The sequence below is a fragment of the Eschrichtius robustus genome, chromosome 1 (assembly GCF_028021215.1).
Source record: "Eschrichtius robustus isolate mEscRob2 chromosome 1, mEscRob2.pri, whole genome shotgun sequence".
Lineage (NCBI taxonomy): Eukaryota > Metazoa > Chordata > Mammalia > Artiodactyla > Eschrichtiidae > Eschrichtius > Eschrichtius robustus.
The window spans coordinates 37,601,972-37,619,246 of NC_090824.1; the positions used below are offsets into that span (position 1 = coordinate 37,601,972).

The 17,275-nt window shown below is 40.0% G+C and overlaps 1 protein-coding gene across 3 annotated transcripts in view; it reads right to left on the reverse strand.

Annotated features, from left to right (window-relative positions):
* SYNE2 (spectrin repeat containing nuclear envelope protein 2) overlaps nt 1–17,275 on the reverse strand; it is a 273,887-nt gene that overhangs the window by 182,731 nt on the left and 73,881 nt on the right. For all 3 annotated transcript variants that reach the window (XM_068544299.1, XM_068544308.1, XM_068544289.1), the window contains exons 21-30: nt 14,921–15,055; nt 13,368–13,526; nt 10,137–10,348; nt 9,901–9,991; nt 8,953–9,071; nt 8,322–8,448; nt 6,681–6,838; nt 5,713–5,860; nt 4,430–5,040; nt 770–949 (exon numbers count right to left, since the gene is read on the reverse strand). In XM_068544299.1, the coding sequence (XP_068400400.1) occupies nt 770–949; nt 4,430–5,040; nt 5,713–5,860; nt 6,681–6,838; nt 8,322–8,448; nt 8,953–9,071; nt 9,901–9,991; nt 10,137–10,348; nt 13,368–13,526; nt 14,921–15,055 (1,940 nt within the window). The remainder of the gene's footprint in view (nt 1–769; nt 950–4,429; nt 5,041–5,712; nt 5,861–6,680; nt 6,839–8,321; nt 8,449–8,952; nt 9,072–9,900; nt 9,992–10,136; nt 10,349–13,367; nt 13,527–14,920; nt 15,056–17,275) is intronic.

Sequence of the window (17,275 nt, forward strand, 5' to 3'; positions counted from 1 at the left end):
CAACATCTGCCATTTAAGTGGAGTGTGGTAGGATAGTGCCCCCAACTCCCAAAGATGTCCACGTCCTAATCCCTGGGTCCTGTGAATATGTTAGCTTACATAGCAAAAGGGACTTTACAGATGCGACTAAATTAAGGATCTTAAAATAGAGACATTATCCTGGATTATCTGAATGGGTGCAAGATAATCACAAGGGCCCTTATAAGAGGGAGGCATGAGGGTCAGAGTCTGAAGGAGATGTGATAACAAAAGCAGGGATGAGACAGAGAGAGATTGAGATTTCAAGATGCTGCACTGCTGGCCTTAAAGATGGAAGAAGGGGACACAAGCCCAGGAATGGAGTAGGTGGCCTCTAGAGGATGGAAAAGGCAAGGAAACGGATTCTCTCCCAGAGAGTCCAGAAAGGAATGCAGTTTCATTTTAGGATTTCCGACCTCCAGACTGTAAGATAAGTTTGTGCCGATTTTAAGCCACGACATTTGTGGTCATTTATTACAGGAGCAATAGAAAACTAATATAGGTGGGGCAATAATAATTATAAATACACTATGTATTTGTCCTCCCTCTTAGACAACCTCTTAAAGTCATTTGTCCGTAATCTAGGGTTCCAGGTCTTGCCCCAGACGTTGGCCCAGTGAGCTTCGAGCATGAAACCCTTAAGTTGGCCTCTCCTTGAGGCCCATGGGAATGTGTTTTCAACATACAAATTTCAAAAAGTTAATTGTGCCACAGACAATTTTTCAGATTTGGGAGGAATTTTTTTCCTTACCATTCAGTGACCGAAGCTTTTGTATTCTCCCACAAGAGTGCTGTGCCTTGGCACTGTTGACTCAGAGCTTTCTCTCTGCCGTCTTTGAATTGTGGAAGAGAATTCACCATTTCTTGCAAGTGTTTCTTCTCTTCTCCACATTCATCTAGATCCTTATCCAGTCTGAGTAACGATTTTTTCCTTGATTATGAGAGAGAAAAATTTAATGGCCAATTAGGCGATTTGATTCAACACAAATATGGGTAATTTGTGGGAGCACACTAACTTTAATTTGTCCTCATGAGTTTTTTTTTTTTAATTTATTTACATATATATATATATATATATATATATATATATATATATATATTTTTTTTTTTTTTTTTTTTGGCTGTGTTGGGTCTTCGTTTCTGTGTGAGGGCTTTCTCCAGTTGCGGCAAGCGGGGGCTACCTTCCATCGTGGTGCGCGGGTCTCTCACTATCGCAGCCTCTCTTGTTGTGGAGCACAGGCTCCAGACGCGCAGGCTCAGTAGTTGTGGCTCACGGGCCCAGCCGCTCCGCGGCATGTGGGATCTTCCCAGACCAGGGCTCGAACCCGTGTCCCCTGCATTGGCAGGCAGATTCTCAACCACTGCGTCACCAGGGAAGCCCCCCTCATGAGGTTTATGCCTAAATCACACATTCCTATGACAGAGGTCAGGAGGCTCTGCATTTCCAGAATACTAGCTGGTGTTTTAAATGGAACAGACATACAAAACCACGAGCGGTAACATTTCTCAGTGATGAACACACTTGTAAAGGGTGTGTATATGCATATGAGAGAAAAGAGAGGAAGAGTATGTGTGCACACGTGTGGGGAAGACAGTATGATATGGAGAGGAGACGAGACGGCTGGGAGAACACTGCAAGCTTCCCCGGGCAGGGCAGAAGGGGCAAGAAGAAAGGGAAATGTAAGGAAATCTTGCGTTTCTACCCTGTGTACAAAAAGCTCCTCCATACCAAAGAAGAGTCATTTGAACTAAGGGTTTTAACCTGCAAATTAATCCTGGTGGGATTAACTCTATTCACCTAGGTCTAAACTGCTTTCATCAGATACTCGCTGTCTCTACTTCCTCTCTTCCAGTTCTCTCCTGAATCCACTCCCATACGGCTCTCACTCCCTCCACTCCTCCAAGACTGCTCGTCAAGATCCCCAGGAACCTCCACATTGCTAATCCATGTCCCAGTCTGCATCGTCACCTTCCTTCAATAGTCGGCAGCATGTGACAAAGGTGATCACTTCTCCTCATTGAAAGACCTTCTCACTTAACCCCCAGGACGCTCCTGATTTTCCTCCTATGATACTGGCCACTCCTCAGTATCTTTGGCTAGTTCCCTGTCATCTCCCTGACCTCGTAACATGGAGTGCCCCGGAGTACACAGCATGGTAATCTTTTTTTTTTTTTTTTTAATTTAATTTAATTAATTAATTTATTTATTTATGGCTGTGTTGGGTCTTCGTTTCTGTGTGAGGGCTTTCTCCAGTTGTGGCAAGCGGGGGCCACTCTTCATCGCGGTGCGCGGGCCTCTCACTATCGTGGCCTCTCTTGCTGCGGAGCACAGGCTCCAGACGCGCAGGCTCAGTGATTGTGGCTCACGGGCCTAGCTGCTCCGCGGCATGTGGGATCTTCCCAGACCAGGGCTCGAACCCGTGTCCCCTGCATTGGCAGGCAGATTCTCAACCACTGTGCCACCAGGGAAGCCCAGCATGGTAATCTTATCCATCTCATGGCTTTAAACAGCATTCTAAAATGTTGATGACTCTCAGATGTATACCTCGCCCAGACCTCTCTCCTGACATCTGATGCCACCTAATTTTAAGTCTTATTGATAGTGCTACTTGAACATCCAATAAGTATTTTGAACCTATTGTGTCTAAAACTGAGCACACCTGATCTTTCATTCAATGCCTGATAAACTTGTCTTCATCATCCCAGTTAACGGTAACTCCAATCTTTCTTTTATACCCCATGTCCAATGTGTCAACAAACCTTGTGGACTCTACTTTCAAAATACATACAGAATCTTAATATTTTTTGCCACCTCACCACTGTTCCGTGCCACCATCATTCCTCACCAGGATTATTGCTATAGGTCAAACTAGACTTCCTGAGTCTTGCCTTGACTCTTACAGTCTATTCTCAACACGCCAGCCTGTTACAATGAAAACCAAATCATTTCCCTCTGCTCAGAAGCCTCCAATGACTTCCCATGTCACTCAACAAAGAAACCAAAGTCAACACATGGCCCACAGGTCCCTACAGGAGCTAAGCTCCATCCTGCCCGTGACCCCTGTGACCCCCTCCCTGCTAACCTGCTCACCTCCTCGTCTCTCCTCAAACATGCCAGGCCCAGTCCCACACCTGCCCTTTGTACCTATAGCCCCTCAGCCTGGGAGGCTCTTCCTCCAGGTTGTCACTTGGCTTGTCACTCATCCCATCTGGCTCACACGCCACCTTCTCTGTAAAACTGTGCCTGCTGACCCTGTGTGAATTGTAACCACCTCTTCCTTCCCTACTTACTCTTTCTCCATGGTCTTTATCACCATCAAACATACTGCATATCTTCCTCGTCCCACTAGATAATAAGCTCTACCAAGGGCAAGAATTTTTGTCTGTTTTGTTAACTGCTGTATCCCCAGGACCTAAAACAGTGCCTGGCTTATTCTATTAGTAACTCAATTAAAAACTAAAGCAATTTACTATCTATCAAAGTATAGTTTTCATTTATAAATTAATAAGTTAATTTATTACTAATTATTTATAAATCTATAATAAATGCATTAACAGTCAAATTAATAACTAAACCAGTTCCACACCTCATGAAGAACTGGAGCGCTGTTGAAATGGAAGTCCCATTGAGACGGAGGGCTCAGGGAAATTTCAGAGGGAAGAGCTTAATCAGCTAAACAGCCTCAGGAAAGCACTGAGCCTGAGGGATTAGAAGTGGGCAGAAGAGATGGAAAGTGGGCGAGATTTAGACGGGGGAGGGGGGCTCACAAAAGTGACTCTTTTGCTAACTCTTGCTAACATTTTCATTTTCAGGACCTGGAGGCCGACGCTGAATGCCACAATGACAATAGCAGCACTCGTACAGATGGCTGCGAACCTCAGGTAACCCCAGTTCTGCTGAGTCTCCAGAATCAACACTAACCTTAGTCTACCTCTTAAACTCAGTCCTCATCCAGTCCTGCCAGGAGAAGGGGAGAGGACCAAATAATGAAGGAAGAAGTAGGGACGAGGCGTGGTATGTGCATCTTCCACCACTTGTTCTCTATAATCAAATGTGTAGAGTTTCCCAGGTCTTCCCCCATCAGGAGAACTCCACAATAAATAAACAGCAGCAAAGAGACTTTGAAGCAACTCATGGACCTCACACATATCTTATTGTACTCTTCCTCTGTCCATAAGAATGAAAACTTCAAAGGAAAAAATTATATAACACTTTGTAAAGGCACAATCTCAACAAAAAGAAAGCTTGTTTGAAAAAGCCTACAAAAAAGAATGCTGAACCCTGAATAGAGGGGGATGGCACAGAAGTAGAAAGACACAGGAAGCATTTGTTTCACCTAATAGATATTTGGGAAAAGGAAAAAACAGAAAACCGTCATCTTGCATGGAAATGGACGAAAACGATACCTACCGTTGTTTTACAGCTGGAACGGTCGGATCTTTCAGGCCTATTTTGCTGATTTGATTGTGTACATCTTGAATATTTTTCAGGAGTTCATTATTTTTGAAAATACAAGTCTCTAATAACTCATCTTCTTCAGTGAGTTCCTCCTGTCTGCCAGAGCCATGTGTCTCAGATAAGCTTCTGGACAAAGCATTCAGAAGTTTTTCACAGGAGGTGTTTTCACCCTGTTCAGCATCTTTAACGCTTATACCGAGCACCTTCAAACGTTCGTCCAAATGTCTGGCCTTGTCTTTCATCTGATGAATTCTTCCCTCTTTATTTTCCACCGTCAAAGTACTTCCTGGTACCACCTGTGAACCTGAGGCTGAAAGGTCTATAAGAAGCTCACCAGAGAGTTCAGCTCCTCTCAGAGAAGCCAAAAAATCTTCCAGAACTTTGAGGGCATCTTTACTCCTCTGGACTTTGTGGTTCATTTCTTCGAGTTGTGTTCTGTGTTTCAGGATAATATTCTGTGCTGCATGCAGGTCAAGCGGGTTTAATTCCTTTAATGCAAAGTTGCCTGACTGTTCCAAATGATTACATATTTCAATCTGTTTTACTATGGAATCTTGGATATTCTAAAATAAAGGTAAGAAAAGCTGAAAGACTGAGGCAGAAAAAAGAAAAATTGCACAGCAGAAACTAACCTCAAATTATGTCACTAGATTTGATCAAGAAAACTGCTTCTCAGTTTAACCAAGTCTGACAGTTTTGACAGAAGGAACACTTTAATTACAAATGATCAGATGGCCCAGCTGTTTCATTATCTGATACCCTTCCTGATATTTAAATCCCCAAAAGAGGTATATAAATCTATTGATTCAATGAAAATAATTACAGGTTGAACTATTGAGACATCTGTTTATAATTTGAAAAATAAAAAAAATATTTTTAAGATGAGATTTGGAATAAGTAAACTGTAGAATATGACAACTTAAGCATCTTAGTCTAGTACAGAGAGAAAATTAGGATTTCAGTCATTGGAGAAGGCATTCATAAGCAAGCCTTCATTTTTAATTCAAAGAAAATATGCCATTATTTACTCCATGGTACCTATTGATACTTCCAAATTGGCAAGGAATTAAAGAGTTGAGAAATAAATATCAAGTCTAAATTATTGAAGATTTTTCTGCCGTGGCTTATATTTGAAATAAATACTATGGATGTATAATTTTAAAAAAAGCATAAACATGTATAAATCTCCGAAGAACTGTTTATTCTATAAATACACTGTGAGAATTTATATCTACCCTCAGGTTTCGATAAATGTCATCAGCATCAGTGAGATTAAATTCTTGAATGGCCATTTCACAGAGGAGCAGGTCTGAGTCACAGAGAAGGAGCAACTCCTTCTCCACAGGTAACACAATATGCAGCGCAGTCTCCAAAGACTCCATTCTGGGTGAAAAATAAATCAGACATGAGGGGAAAACACAGCAGAAAGATATCTTATAAAACATATTAATGCCATTATTTAACCAAGAACAGAAAATAATTATTCAATAAAAATACATACAATGATGTGTATAGATCATCACATTAAAACCCAAACCCAGTGATCCACAATGGCAAGGAATGAGTTGTTTGCTATATCCAAGTACTCTCGATAATTTAACTGATACTGCGCTAAATGGAAAACTGTTGTAAAGCATACTAAGCCTTTCTCTCTCTTTTGAAATACAAAATACTAAATGTAATTGAACCTTGCCTTGATGACAAAGAAATTCATTATGCATACTAATTATTTTATTAGTGGAAATATACTAGGATTCAAAGTCTAGGCCAATAATAAGTTGAAATGTGTGACCCTGGATAAATAACATATAGACTCTGAGCCTCAGCTTCCTCCTATGTAAAATGGGGAGATGTGCTGGGGGTACACATCCTATGTAAAGGGATAACAATAGCACTCTCATTCTAAAAATGAGGAAATCAAGGCCCAGAGAAGTTACGTGACGTGGCTAAATTCAGGCTCAAGGGGAGACAGTGGGAAGAGCACGGCCTTCGGAACTCAACAGACTTTAAGTTCCACTTAAGTCTCTGGCCAGTAGTGTGGCTTGGTTATGTGATTTAACCTCCCCCAGCAGCAGTTTCCTCATCAGCTTCTCTTATGGTTGTTGTGACAACTAAATAAAATAACATGCTTAGTATAATATTAGCCTCTCTTAAAATTTAGCAAATTTAGTAAACTCATGGTTAATAGATCCCAGCATTATACCTGGTATTAAGAGTCATCTGAAGCTCTCTTTCTTTCTCCTTTAATTTATCTCTTGCCTTAACTAGAAAAGGCTTCCTAATGTCACTTTCCAGCTCTTCTAACTTCAGTGAAGTGACTTCAAACTCTTTCCAGCAAGCATCGGTTTCATTTTTTAAGACCTGGATGAAACATGTAAATTAATTTTTCAATGAATGGGTTAATAGGCACAATTATTCTGTTCTTACAAAATGAGACGTTTACAATTGTGGGCACAAACACAAAGTTTCACATGAAAATACATTTGAAAATATATTTTACAAGTAAACTATCCTTCAGAGAGCAATGCTATTAACTGTGCTCTCAGAGAATCCACTGAATGAAATCAAGGGAATCAGCAACATGGCTTTCAAAGGAATCCAAATGCCCTTCCCTGAAGTTAGATACACAGAATACAATTCAGAAAGATACACAGAGATATAAGAACATATTCTATTAGATATTCTATTTTCTCTAGTCTTTTTTTTTTCTCCTTAAACTAAAATTGCAATGAACCAAAATCATTTCTATCAAATGAGAAGTGAATAAAATTAATTTATAATTTATAGTTAAACATCTAAAATTCTATACTATTCCAACTCCTTATCTTGGTTCTTTTTTTTTTTAAAAAGGCACTGCTATAGAATCTGAGTGCTCATCAGTATAATTTGTTCTTCACTTTCCCCAAGGATTTGTATAGTTTTTCTAACCAACTTATTATTCAGTCACAGGAGTACGGTCTCAGGACAGCTTCTTAATTGTGATGAAAACGTGCTACATCCATTACTTGAACAACAGAGATTTTAACACATGAATTTTGCTTATTCAGATGGAAAATAGAGAAGAGCCATTTGGTAGAGTGTGATTCAGGAACTGGCATCATGAAAGGAAGATAACTAGAAAATATGAGAGGGCATTGTAGGAAGCACCCGTGACCTTTTCTCCACCTGATGGGCTTTCTGTAAGGGTTCACTCTAATAATGCACATCCAAGCATACGACGGTGTTGTACTGCAATGCACAGATTATCTTCAAAATAAGGAAGATACTTATTTGTAGAACTTAACGATTGGTGTGCCCATCACTAGATTGTTTTTTCTGCAGCTCCTGAGTCAAATGCAGTACTCCCTCTGATGGCTCTCCACAAGATCATCCATCACGCACGGAGAAAACTCCGTCCACGACCTCCCCCTTTCTTATTACCCAACATCAGACAGATAATGCGACAATTTGGTTAAGATGATAGATGACTGAAACAAAAATTCGGAGTCGCTGGTTTTTCACATATTGTTAATTTTGGAGCAAACCAGAAGCTGTGTTGGCTGAAATCGCCTTCAAACACATTGTTTCAACCAATTCATCTGAAGCCTTCATCCCCATCCCAAACACAATCTAAACTTCTGCACGCCACAATACATAGAATATCAAATTAGAGCATGAGCAATAAATTAGCACCCCGAACAAACTCTTTCCTGGGTTTGGGTGTCTTTCTGAAATCCGGTGACAGAGAGTTCTTCAGAAACATCTAGCATGTGAGACCACAACAAAAATGGTGAAGTCTATACTTATGGCGGTATTATTTTCTAATAAAAGATAAAACTCCTCTAGTAATATTTTCAGTATTTACCTGTAGATCTGTCAGTTTATCCTGTAGACAAACACTACTCCTTTCCTTGTCACTAGAGAAATCAGAAATAATCCTGACAATGCTGTTTTGCAGGTGTAGTTCAAGATTGTCTCTGTGTGTATCATACCTGGAAAAAAATTAAATGCAATGTTACTTAATTTTAAAAATAAGACTAAAAAAAAATTTTTTTTAATTACTGTCAATTGTCCATGAGGAAATCCCAGAGAATTTCTGCTTAAGTTACTGGATCACATGCAAAAATTATGACTAAAGGAAAATAAAAACTTACTTATTAAAGTACAACGTTTGCACTGATGAAAGATATTTGCTGGATTTTCTAGTTGTTTAAAAGAGTTTACCTCTCCTTAACATATACACAATACTATACATAAAATAGATAACCAGCAAGGACCTACTGTATAGCACAGAGAACTATACTCAATATTTTGTAATAATCTATAAGGGAATAGAATCTGAAAAAGGATATATACATACATACATACATCATATATATACATATATATGTGTGTGTGTATGTATAACTGAATCACTTTGCTGTACACCTGAAACTAACACAACATTGTAAATCAACTGTATTTCAATAAAAAAAAATCTTTTTTTAAAAGTTTACCTCTCTAGTAAACTATTTATAGATGCACTGTGATCCTTTTCATATTTCTCCATAACACTTTCCTCCTGTTGAGGCTTTAACTTGGATTCCAGGCTAAAATCCTTAATCGATTCCATTGCCTAAGCAAATACACAAATAGTAAACATATTATCTTCAATATACTTAATTGCCTGGAAAAGATAAACATTTTGTGATACAAAGGGATATCACTGATTCTTTATACCCCAAACCAGGAGATAATACAATTTATTTAAAGTTTCTCAGCTCAGAGAAAGGTCTTTCCATAGGACAGAGGAGATTTACTAGACTGATTCTCACCTTCTAATTGGTATGTCAGCAGGATAAAGGAGTTCTCCCAGCCCCTAAGTGCTGTTTCTGCCTGTGACCACATAGCCATGGTCCAAGGCAGACAGAAGCCTAGCATGCAGGAGCAGACCTCTGAAAAAAAATACACCTTGTTCCTTCCCTACCCCTTCTGATAGGCAGTCTGGGCTGTGACATACAGCAAATCCCCACTTTCCTAGAATTTAAGAATTTAGAAACTCCAATTCCCAAGGAAAGTAAAAGACATTTTAATGAGAAAAAGACAAATGACAAATGAACTAGTTCATGGCAATGACACTGAAGCATCTGTGCAGTTTAAGCTCAGCCTCTTGTGCTCTCAATAGTAACACGCAGACAGCGTGCATTCATAATGGTTCAAAATGGTCTCTTTTGGAAAGAGCTGCTGGTATCCTCAGAGGAAGATTAAGTGATGCTTGCCATAGCTTTGGTTTGTTGTATTCTAATTCTTTGAAAAGCAATCTTCCTTATATTATTTAAGTGGGAATTCTCAGCTGATGGAAACAATCAGATAATTAAATGCAACACTCAATGAGAAGTGGATTATTGTACACATGGCTTTTTTCATTGGGTTTACTTCTAAAATACATTATCCAAATTTAACACCTTTTCAGCTGATGGCTGATTGTCTGATTTTGCAGATGGCACCTCGCTGAGGGCGTTCCTTCCTCCATTCTCAGATGTGTCTGCGGTACCCCTAGGAAGGAATCAAATTGCATATTAAAATACAGGGAGAAAAACAAAGCCTAAAAGAGAATGAATAATACTCAGTGTCATTTGATTTCGAGAGAGGGTTTATCTCATTTCTCCCTGACATGCAGCTATTCTTACGAGGCACTAACTTGTTTTTCGACGTGCCTCCCACCGTGGGTTGCAGTGTCATATGAATCTCGGAAGCACATTTCCGAAGTCTTTCTATCTTCTGTTCATAATCTTTCAGCACTCTCCTCACTTCTTGCTGACTCTTCTGTGAAGTCAGCTCTTCACACAACTCCCGCAGGACATCCATGTGGTGATCAAGCTGGTACAGGCTGCCTTCCTCTGAAAAGCAGGCCTGATTGAGGAAATAAAGCAGGAAATGTGTTTCAAATGAGTTTACATGATTAGTCCATGAGGATTAGAAACTAACACATGTGTGTGACTTTAACAACACTTTCAATTGATACAGCCACTATGGAGAACAGTATGGAGGTTCCTTAAAAAACTAAAAATAGAACTACCATACGATCCAGCAATCCCACTACTGGGCATATACCCTAAGAAAACCATAATTCAAAAAGAGTCATGTACCACAATGTTCATTGCAGCACTATTTACAATAGCCAGGACATGGAAGCAACCTAAGTGTCCATGGACAAATGAATGGATAAAGAAGATGTGGCACATATATACAATGGAATATTACTCAGCCATAAAAAGAAACAAAATTGATTTATCTGTAGTGAGGTGGATGGACCTAGAGTCTGTCATACAGAGTGAAGTAAGTCAGAAAGAGAAAAACAAATACCGTATGCTAATACATATATATGGAAACTAAAAAAAAAAAAAAAAAAGGTTCTGAAAAACCTAGGGGCAGGACAGGAGGACAGGAATAAAGATGCAGACATAGAGAATGGACTTGAGGACACAGGGAGGGGGAAGGGTAAGCTGGGACAAAGTGAGAGAGTGGCATGGACATATATACACTACCAAATGTAAAACAGATAGCTAGCGGGAAGCAGCTGCATAGCACAGGGAGATCAGTTCGGTGCTTTGTGACCACCTAGAGGGGTGGGATAGGGAGGGTGGGAGGGAGATGCAAGAGGGAGGAGATATGGGGATATATGTATATGTATAGGTGATTCACTTTGTTATAAAGCAGAAACTAACGTACCATTGTAAAGCAATTATACTCCAATAAAGATGTTTTAAAAAAAGGAAAAAAAACAAAACCAAAAAAACCCCAACACTTTCTTTTATAAGCCCGTCCACTGTGTGCCTGGTGTGGGAATGGGCACTGGAAGCAAAGACGAGCAGTCAGCCCTAAAGGGATTCGCCGCAGCCCAGTGATGTAGTGAAGGAAACCAGAACACGTCAACCCAACGTATGCCTCTTTGATGTGAAAATTATTTTTTTAAATTGAAGTACGGTTGATTTACAATGTTGTGTTAGTTTCTGCTGTATAGCCAAGTGATTCAGTTAAACATATATACACATTCTTTTTCATATTCTTTTCCATTATGGTTTAGGACGTGAAAATAATTTTGAACTGAAGGCAATTAAGAAGCAGTAAACACAGAGGGAATTCCCTGGCAGTCCAGTGGTTAGGACTTGGCGTTTTCACTGCTGGGGCCCAGGTTCAATCCCTTGTCAGGGAACTAAGATCCCGCAAGCCACGCAGCGTGGCCAAAAAAAAGAAAAACGAAACAGAAAAGATTTCCCCTTTTCTGCCTAAAGGCAAGAAATAAAGTTTCTTTTACTGGAGACAGAGTTTCTATCAGCCCAGAGATGGGACCAAAAGAATCTGCAAACAAACCCTGTACCCTAACCCTTATCTTCCTAGTTCCTTCTTCACCTTTTTACTACCCCTAGCCCAAACTCCTTTGTCTTGTCAATTCTTCACAAATGTATTGTTTCTTTGTCTAAAAGGTATAAAAGATTCCTGCTCTGGTCACTTCTTGGGGTCATCATGCTCTTGTGAAGGCTCCCATGTGCACCTAAAAAGTGCTCTGACAGGGCCACTACCTGCCTTAAGGAGTCAGAGAAAGCCTCCTTCACATGGAGGAGCCATCTGAGCTAGAGGTGGAAAGAACACGTACGAGTCCTTCCAAGTAAAAGGGGAGAGAGGTCATGCCTAGCGGAAGGAGCAGCCGAGAAAAGAAAAGCTCCAGAAGTTCTGAAAGGACATGGCTGGAGGGGTGCTGAAGGCGTGTCCTGGGGCCACACGTGAAGGGCCTTATGTGGCCTTCTGAGGCGTTTGGAGATGTCCCGGGAGTAATGGTGAACCAGTGACATAAGATTTGTGGTTCAAAGGGATCACTCTGGTGATGGGGCTGGAAGACAGTGCAACCACCATCATACTGAGAAAATGACCCCAGGTTAAGGGAAGTGGCAACGCTGGTGGAAAGGAAGGAAAAGAAGCAGCTCTTCTGAAGAGTAACAGATGGGAGCTGGCAACCGACTACACTAAGGCTGAGTGAGAAGGAAAGGGGGAGGGGGGAGGGAGTTCTGAGATGGCAATGCCTTTCATAACCAGGATACATAAGAGGAAGAAAAGTTCAAGAGGAGATATTACTGGTTGGTTTTGGACATGCTGAAGTGGAGATCTCTGGGGAACACTGGTGATATCTACTTCTTGGTTAGAAACACAACCTGGAGCTCAGGGGAGAGGACTAGGCTGGAGATAATGAGAGGTGCTATCATTGTAGAGAGGGCAGTTAAAACGCCCAAGTGCATACAACTACCTGGAGCAAGCATGAAATTGGCCAAAAACTGAGACCCCAAAACTAAGACATCAGGGTAACACAATAAAAAAGGAAAATTAGTGAAGGACACTAAAAAGAAGGTCTCCCCCCAAAATAAGAAAATAAGAAAAAGCAAGAGAGACTGGTATCGAGAGAGCCACAGCAGTAGAAAGTTTAAAAGAAATGAAAAGAGGGGTCAGGACTGTCAAATATGCAGAAGCAATCAAACAGGATGAGGACCAAAAAGAGACCATTAGATTTGCCCTGGCTGGTTTATATCTTGATTTGGTATCTTTCACAAAAGCCGTGTTTCTGAGGACACCGTGTCCTTACAAAAGTAACTATGGGAACTTCAATAGCAGGTGACACATCCTGTAACCAGAGTCTCAGGACAGGGGCCACTGAGATATATAAAGAAGAAATATTAATTCAATTCTGAATTTTTCTCACTTCCAAAAAACAAGAAGCACGGGCTCTAGTTAGAGCTTGAACTGCAGAAGGGATGATCCCCAGGGGACAAAAGGGCTGAAGTAATTTTCAGAGCAGATTTAACCCTAGCCAAGGGCATACTAAACCACTTAAGATAAACCCCACAATGATAACAAAATTTGAATGGGAACAGGTTTTTACCTCATGTTCCTTGATGAGACCCTTGGTCCTTCCTCTGCGAATTAGTTTCTTTTCTTTATTTATTTGTTTTTCGAGTTTTGCAATATTGTCACTAAGTTTTTCTTTTTCAATGTCTATTTTTAGTTGTTGAATATACAAAGACATTTCATGATGAAGCGACTGCCAAGAAAAAAAAAAAACCAAAGGCACGTATTAACCATAATAGGATATACTGAAAAGATTTCCATTAGAAACACAAAAATATTTGTTGTAACAAAGGATAGAAACAGAGCTTATGTGAACTTGTGATTCATCCATGTATCTTTGGGGAGGATGTTTTAAAATATACCAGAAACATATTTTTTTTTCTTTCTAATAACTAAAAATGTGTTTTAGCTGTGAAAGACACTGTTAGAATTAAAAGACAAGCTGCAGACTGGGAGAAAATATTACAAAACACATATCTGAGCCTATGGAGAAATATCAAGTAACTACAATGTGTAGCCTGAACGGGATTCCAGAACAGATGTAAAAGGACATTAGGGGAAAGCTGTGGAAATATGAATAAAGTATAAACTTCAGTTAATAATCTATCAATATTAGTCCTTTAATTGTGACAAAGGTACCATATTAATGTAAGATGTTAATAACAGGGGAAACTGGTCATGGGTATATTGGAACTCTCTGTATTACCTTTGTAATAATTTTGTAAATCTAAAATTGTTCTAAAAGTTTATTTTAAAATGTGTTTTAAGAAGGCCTTTAAACAGTAGATATTCAATTATATTACCTTATTCTCTCTCTCTCCCCATATATTCACACACACACATGCACACACTTAATACTAAATACCATTTACTAAACACAATCTCTGTGGTAGGTGCTTTATATAAATCCTTGCAACAATCCTGCCAAGTAGGTGGAATTATTCCCATCTTATCACTGAAGCTCCCAGTAAGCAACTTGCCCAAGGTCATAGCTGCTGGATCCAGGTCTGTTAGCCACCAAAGCCTATACCTATTTTCTATCAAACTCTATATGTTTATATGTGTCAATAAGTTGTCTTAGTCAGGATCCAACCAGGAAACCAGAAAACATTAAATACTTAACTCAGAGGGAATTAAATGCAGGGAATCGATTATAAGAGATGAAAGCCAAAGAGGGGACGGTAAGGTAATACAGAGATTAGCATCGGCAGAAAGCTGCTACCACCCTAGGCTGGAGGCTTCAGCAGAGCCCAGGCAGAATGGTCACCCATCAGAAGCTGCATCCATGGAACCTGCAGCCAGGGGGAGACACAGCTGCCAGAGACACTGTGCAAGAGAGAAAGGGAAAGAAAGCCATTGGACTCTTCCTTTTCCACCTTCCAATCACCCTTTAATCTCCAAACACTGCTGTCATTGGATGAACACAGACAGAAGCCAGCTGATGCCGGGCCTGAGAACCACAGCCTACAGTGATCAGCCCTCCGTGATACGGGGCAGACAAGGGACCACCAAAGATGACTCTGATGACAAACAGGTCCAGGGTCAGATCTATAAGCATAAGCTCCAGACACATATGCATGTTCTTACCTCCCACTTGGCACAGATATCTCTACTCTCTTCTTCCAAAGACAGCTTTACATCCTCAGTTACATTATTTTTCAATTCTTCAACAGCTTTCAAATACTTGGCCAGACTTTTAGTATTAAAAATTATTAGTGCTTCCTAAAAATAAAACCACAAACAAGAACATGAAAGCCTTATTCTACTGCCACGTCCTCAAAGCTAATTTAACAGGTAGAATTTTAGAGTCTTTAACATGTAGAACCAGGAAAGGACTCCATGAAGACTATTTGAAGATTTAGGGGAGACTTCTCTTTGTAGATTGAGGTTGATCTCCCTTTTGTATCCCTTGAATTCTTTTGAAAAGAATTGCAAAATATTCATTATTCAAATGTAGTTACACATTTGAGGCCAGGATAAAGACTTCCTTAAGATATTCAACATGGTTTTTGGTACCGCTTTGATAAATATTTAAAAGGCTTACTGAAAGGCTTATTATGAGCCACTGGCAAAGTATCCTCTAAAATTCTTAAGTATTGAGCAGACGACCACACTTCATAAGTAATACAATATTAAGAGTATACCAGCTTGTATTAGAGATCAGTGTTGCAATAAGATACAATTTATAGTAGGGTTAAGATAGCAAATATTTAATATTGTGCATAAGCATTTTATACTGCAAGGAGGCAACATCCCCTTATCATGGACTTCAAAGTTTTGCCCAGGGCCAACCATAATCGCAGTCCCATCCCAGGGAAGGAACAGCAGGAGATGGGGATGGGGTCTGCCTTCCCAGGAATGTGTTCGTCCCTTACTTCACACTTACCTACTCTTATAGAGTATTACCTGGCAATACTCTATAAGAACAGAAACCTGGCTTAGGTAACTGCCAAATGACAGAACAAAAATAGTTTGGGGTCTGTGAAAGGGCAGAAAAATCTATAAGAAGATGAAAGTAATTGTGGGGGAGAAGGCAATTAAGCAGGGTGGGAAGTCATTCATATACTTATTACATATTTATTATGGGTCTCCTGCAGAAAAGGTACAACCTGAGCGCCCAGGAACCTCCTTCCAAAGCCTCTGTGAGGATTGCTAGATTTACGGCCAGGGAAGACATGCTAGCCCTGTGTGCAGGAAGGGGGCTCCTACCACCCATGTGTCCCAGGAGTCCCAGGGGGTCTCAGGGCAGTACCTGGCAGGGCAGGGATTCTGCTTCTGCTGTGAAAATGGATCTACTTCACTAAATGCCAGAGACAAAAGGGTGGAAATCCCTGGCCTCAGATTCCAAAAGGAAGATGGTCAGGGAGAGGAAAATGGTGCAAAAACTGACACTGTAACTCCTCTCTCTGGTAGAGGAGGGGCCTGCGGCCTCTGCTCTTTCTTTTTCTTCCCTCTTTCCTCAGCTGACCGTATCTGTCCTTTTGAAATTCAGCCTAGTGATTACTTAAAAGAACAACTGACCCTTAAGTTTAGTTCAGCACTCTCAGCATACGGGAGTAGAAGAGGGGAAAAAAGACAGTGGGAATTGGTCAAAGCTGGTGGCCGGCAAGGTGCAAGCAGCATAAGATGGCTGTGGGAAAAGCAATGCTGAAATACCTGATATTAGGGTCCAATACGGTTAACAGTCCAGAAAGCCAGAAGAGGGTTGAGCCCAGACAAGAGAAGGAGACCACAAGGAGAATGAAGAGAGGCTCCTGTAGGAGCTCCTTTTCCTGAAAAAACTGTGCACAGTAGCGCTGGCAGTATCGCTTTACTTCATCTTTTTTTTTTAAATTGAAGTATAGTTAATTTACAATGCTGTGTTAGTTTCAAGTGTACAGCAAAGTAATATACATATATATATATTCTTTTTCAGATTCTTTTCCATTATAGGTTATTACAAGATACTGAGTAGAATTCCCTGTGCTATACAATAGGACCTTGTTGATTATTTTATATATACTTAATGTGTATATGTTAATCCCAGACTCCTAATTTATCTCCCCCCCCATACCCCACCACTATCCCCTTTGGTAACCATAGTTTGTTTTCTATGTCTGTTAGTCTATTACTGTTCTGGATTTACTTCATCTTTATCTCCCCCAAAATGCCTAGCTCATTTTAAATGTTCAATAAACTTGTTAAATGCTGGATAAATGAATGAAGGAAAGAACACATATTTCTCTACCTGTCCAACCTCCAAGGGTAGAGACCTCGTTTTACTCTTATTTCATATCCCCAAGTACCTCCAGTGTTAGTTAATAGTGAGTCTGCTTTGGACACATCTTTTTTTTTTTTTTAAAGTATAATTGATTTACAATATTATATTAATTTCAGGTATACAACATAATGATTTGATGCTTTTATGGATTATACTCCATTTAAAGTTATAAAATAATAGCT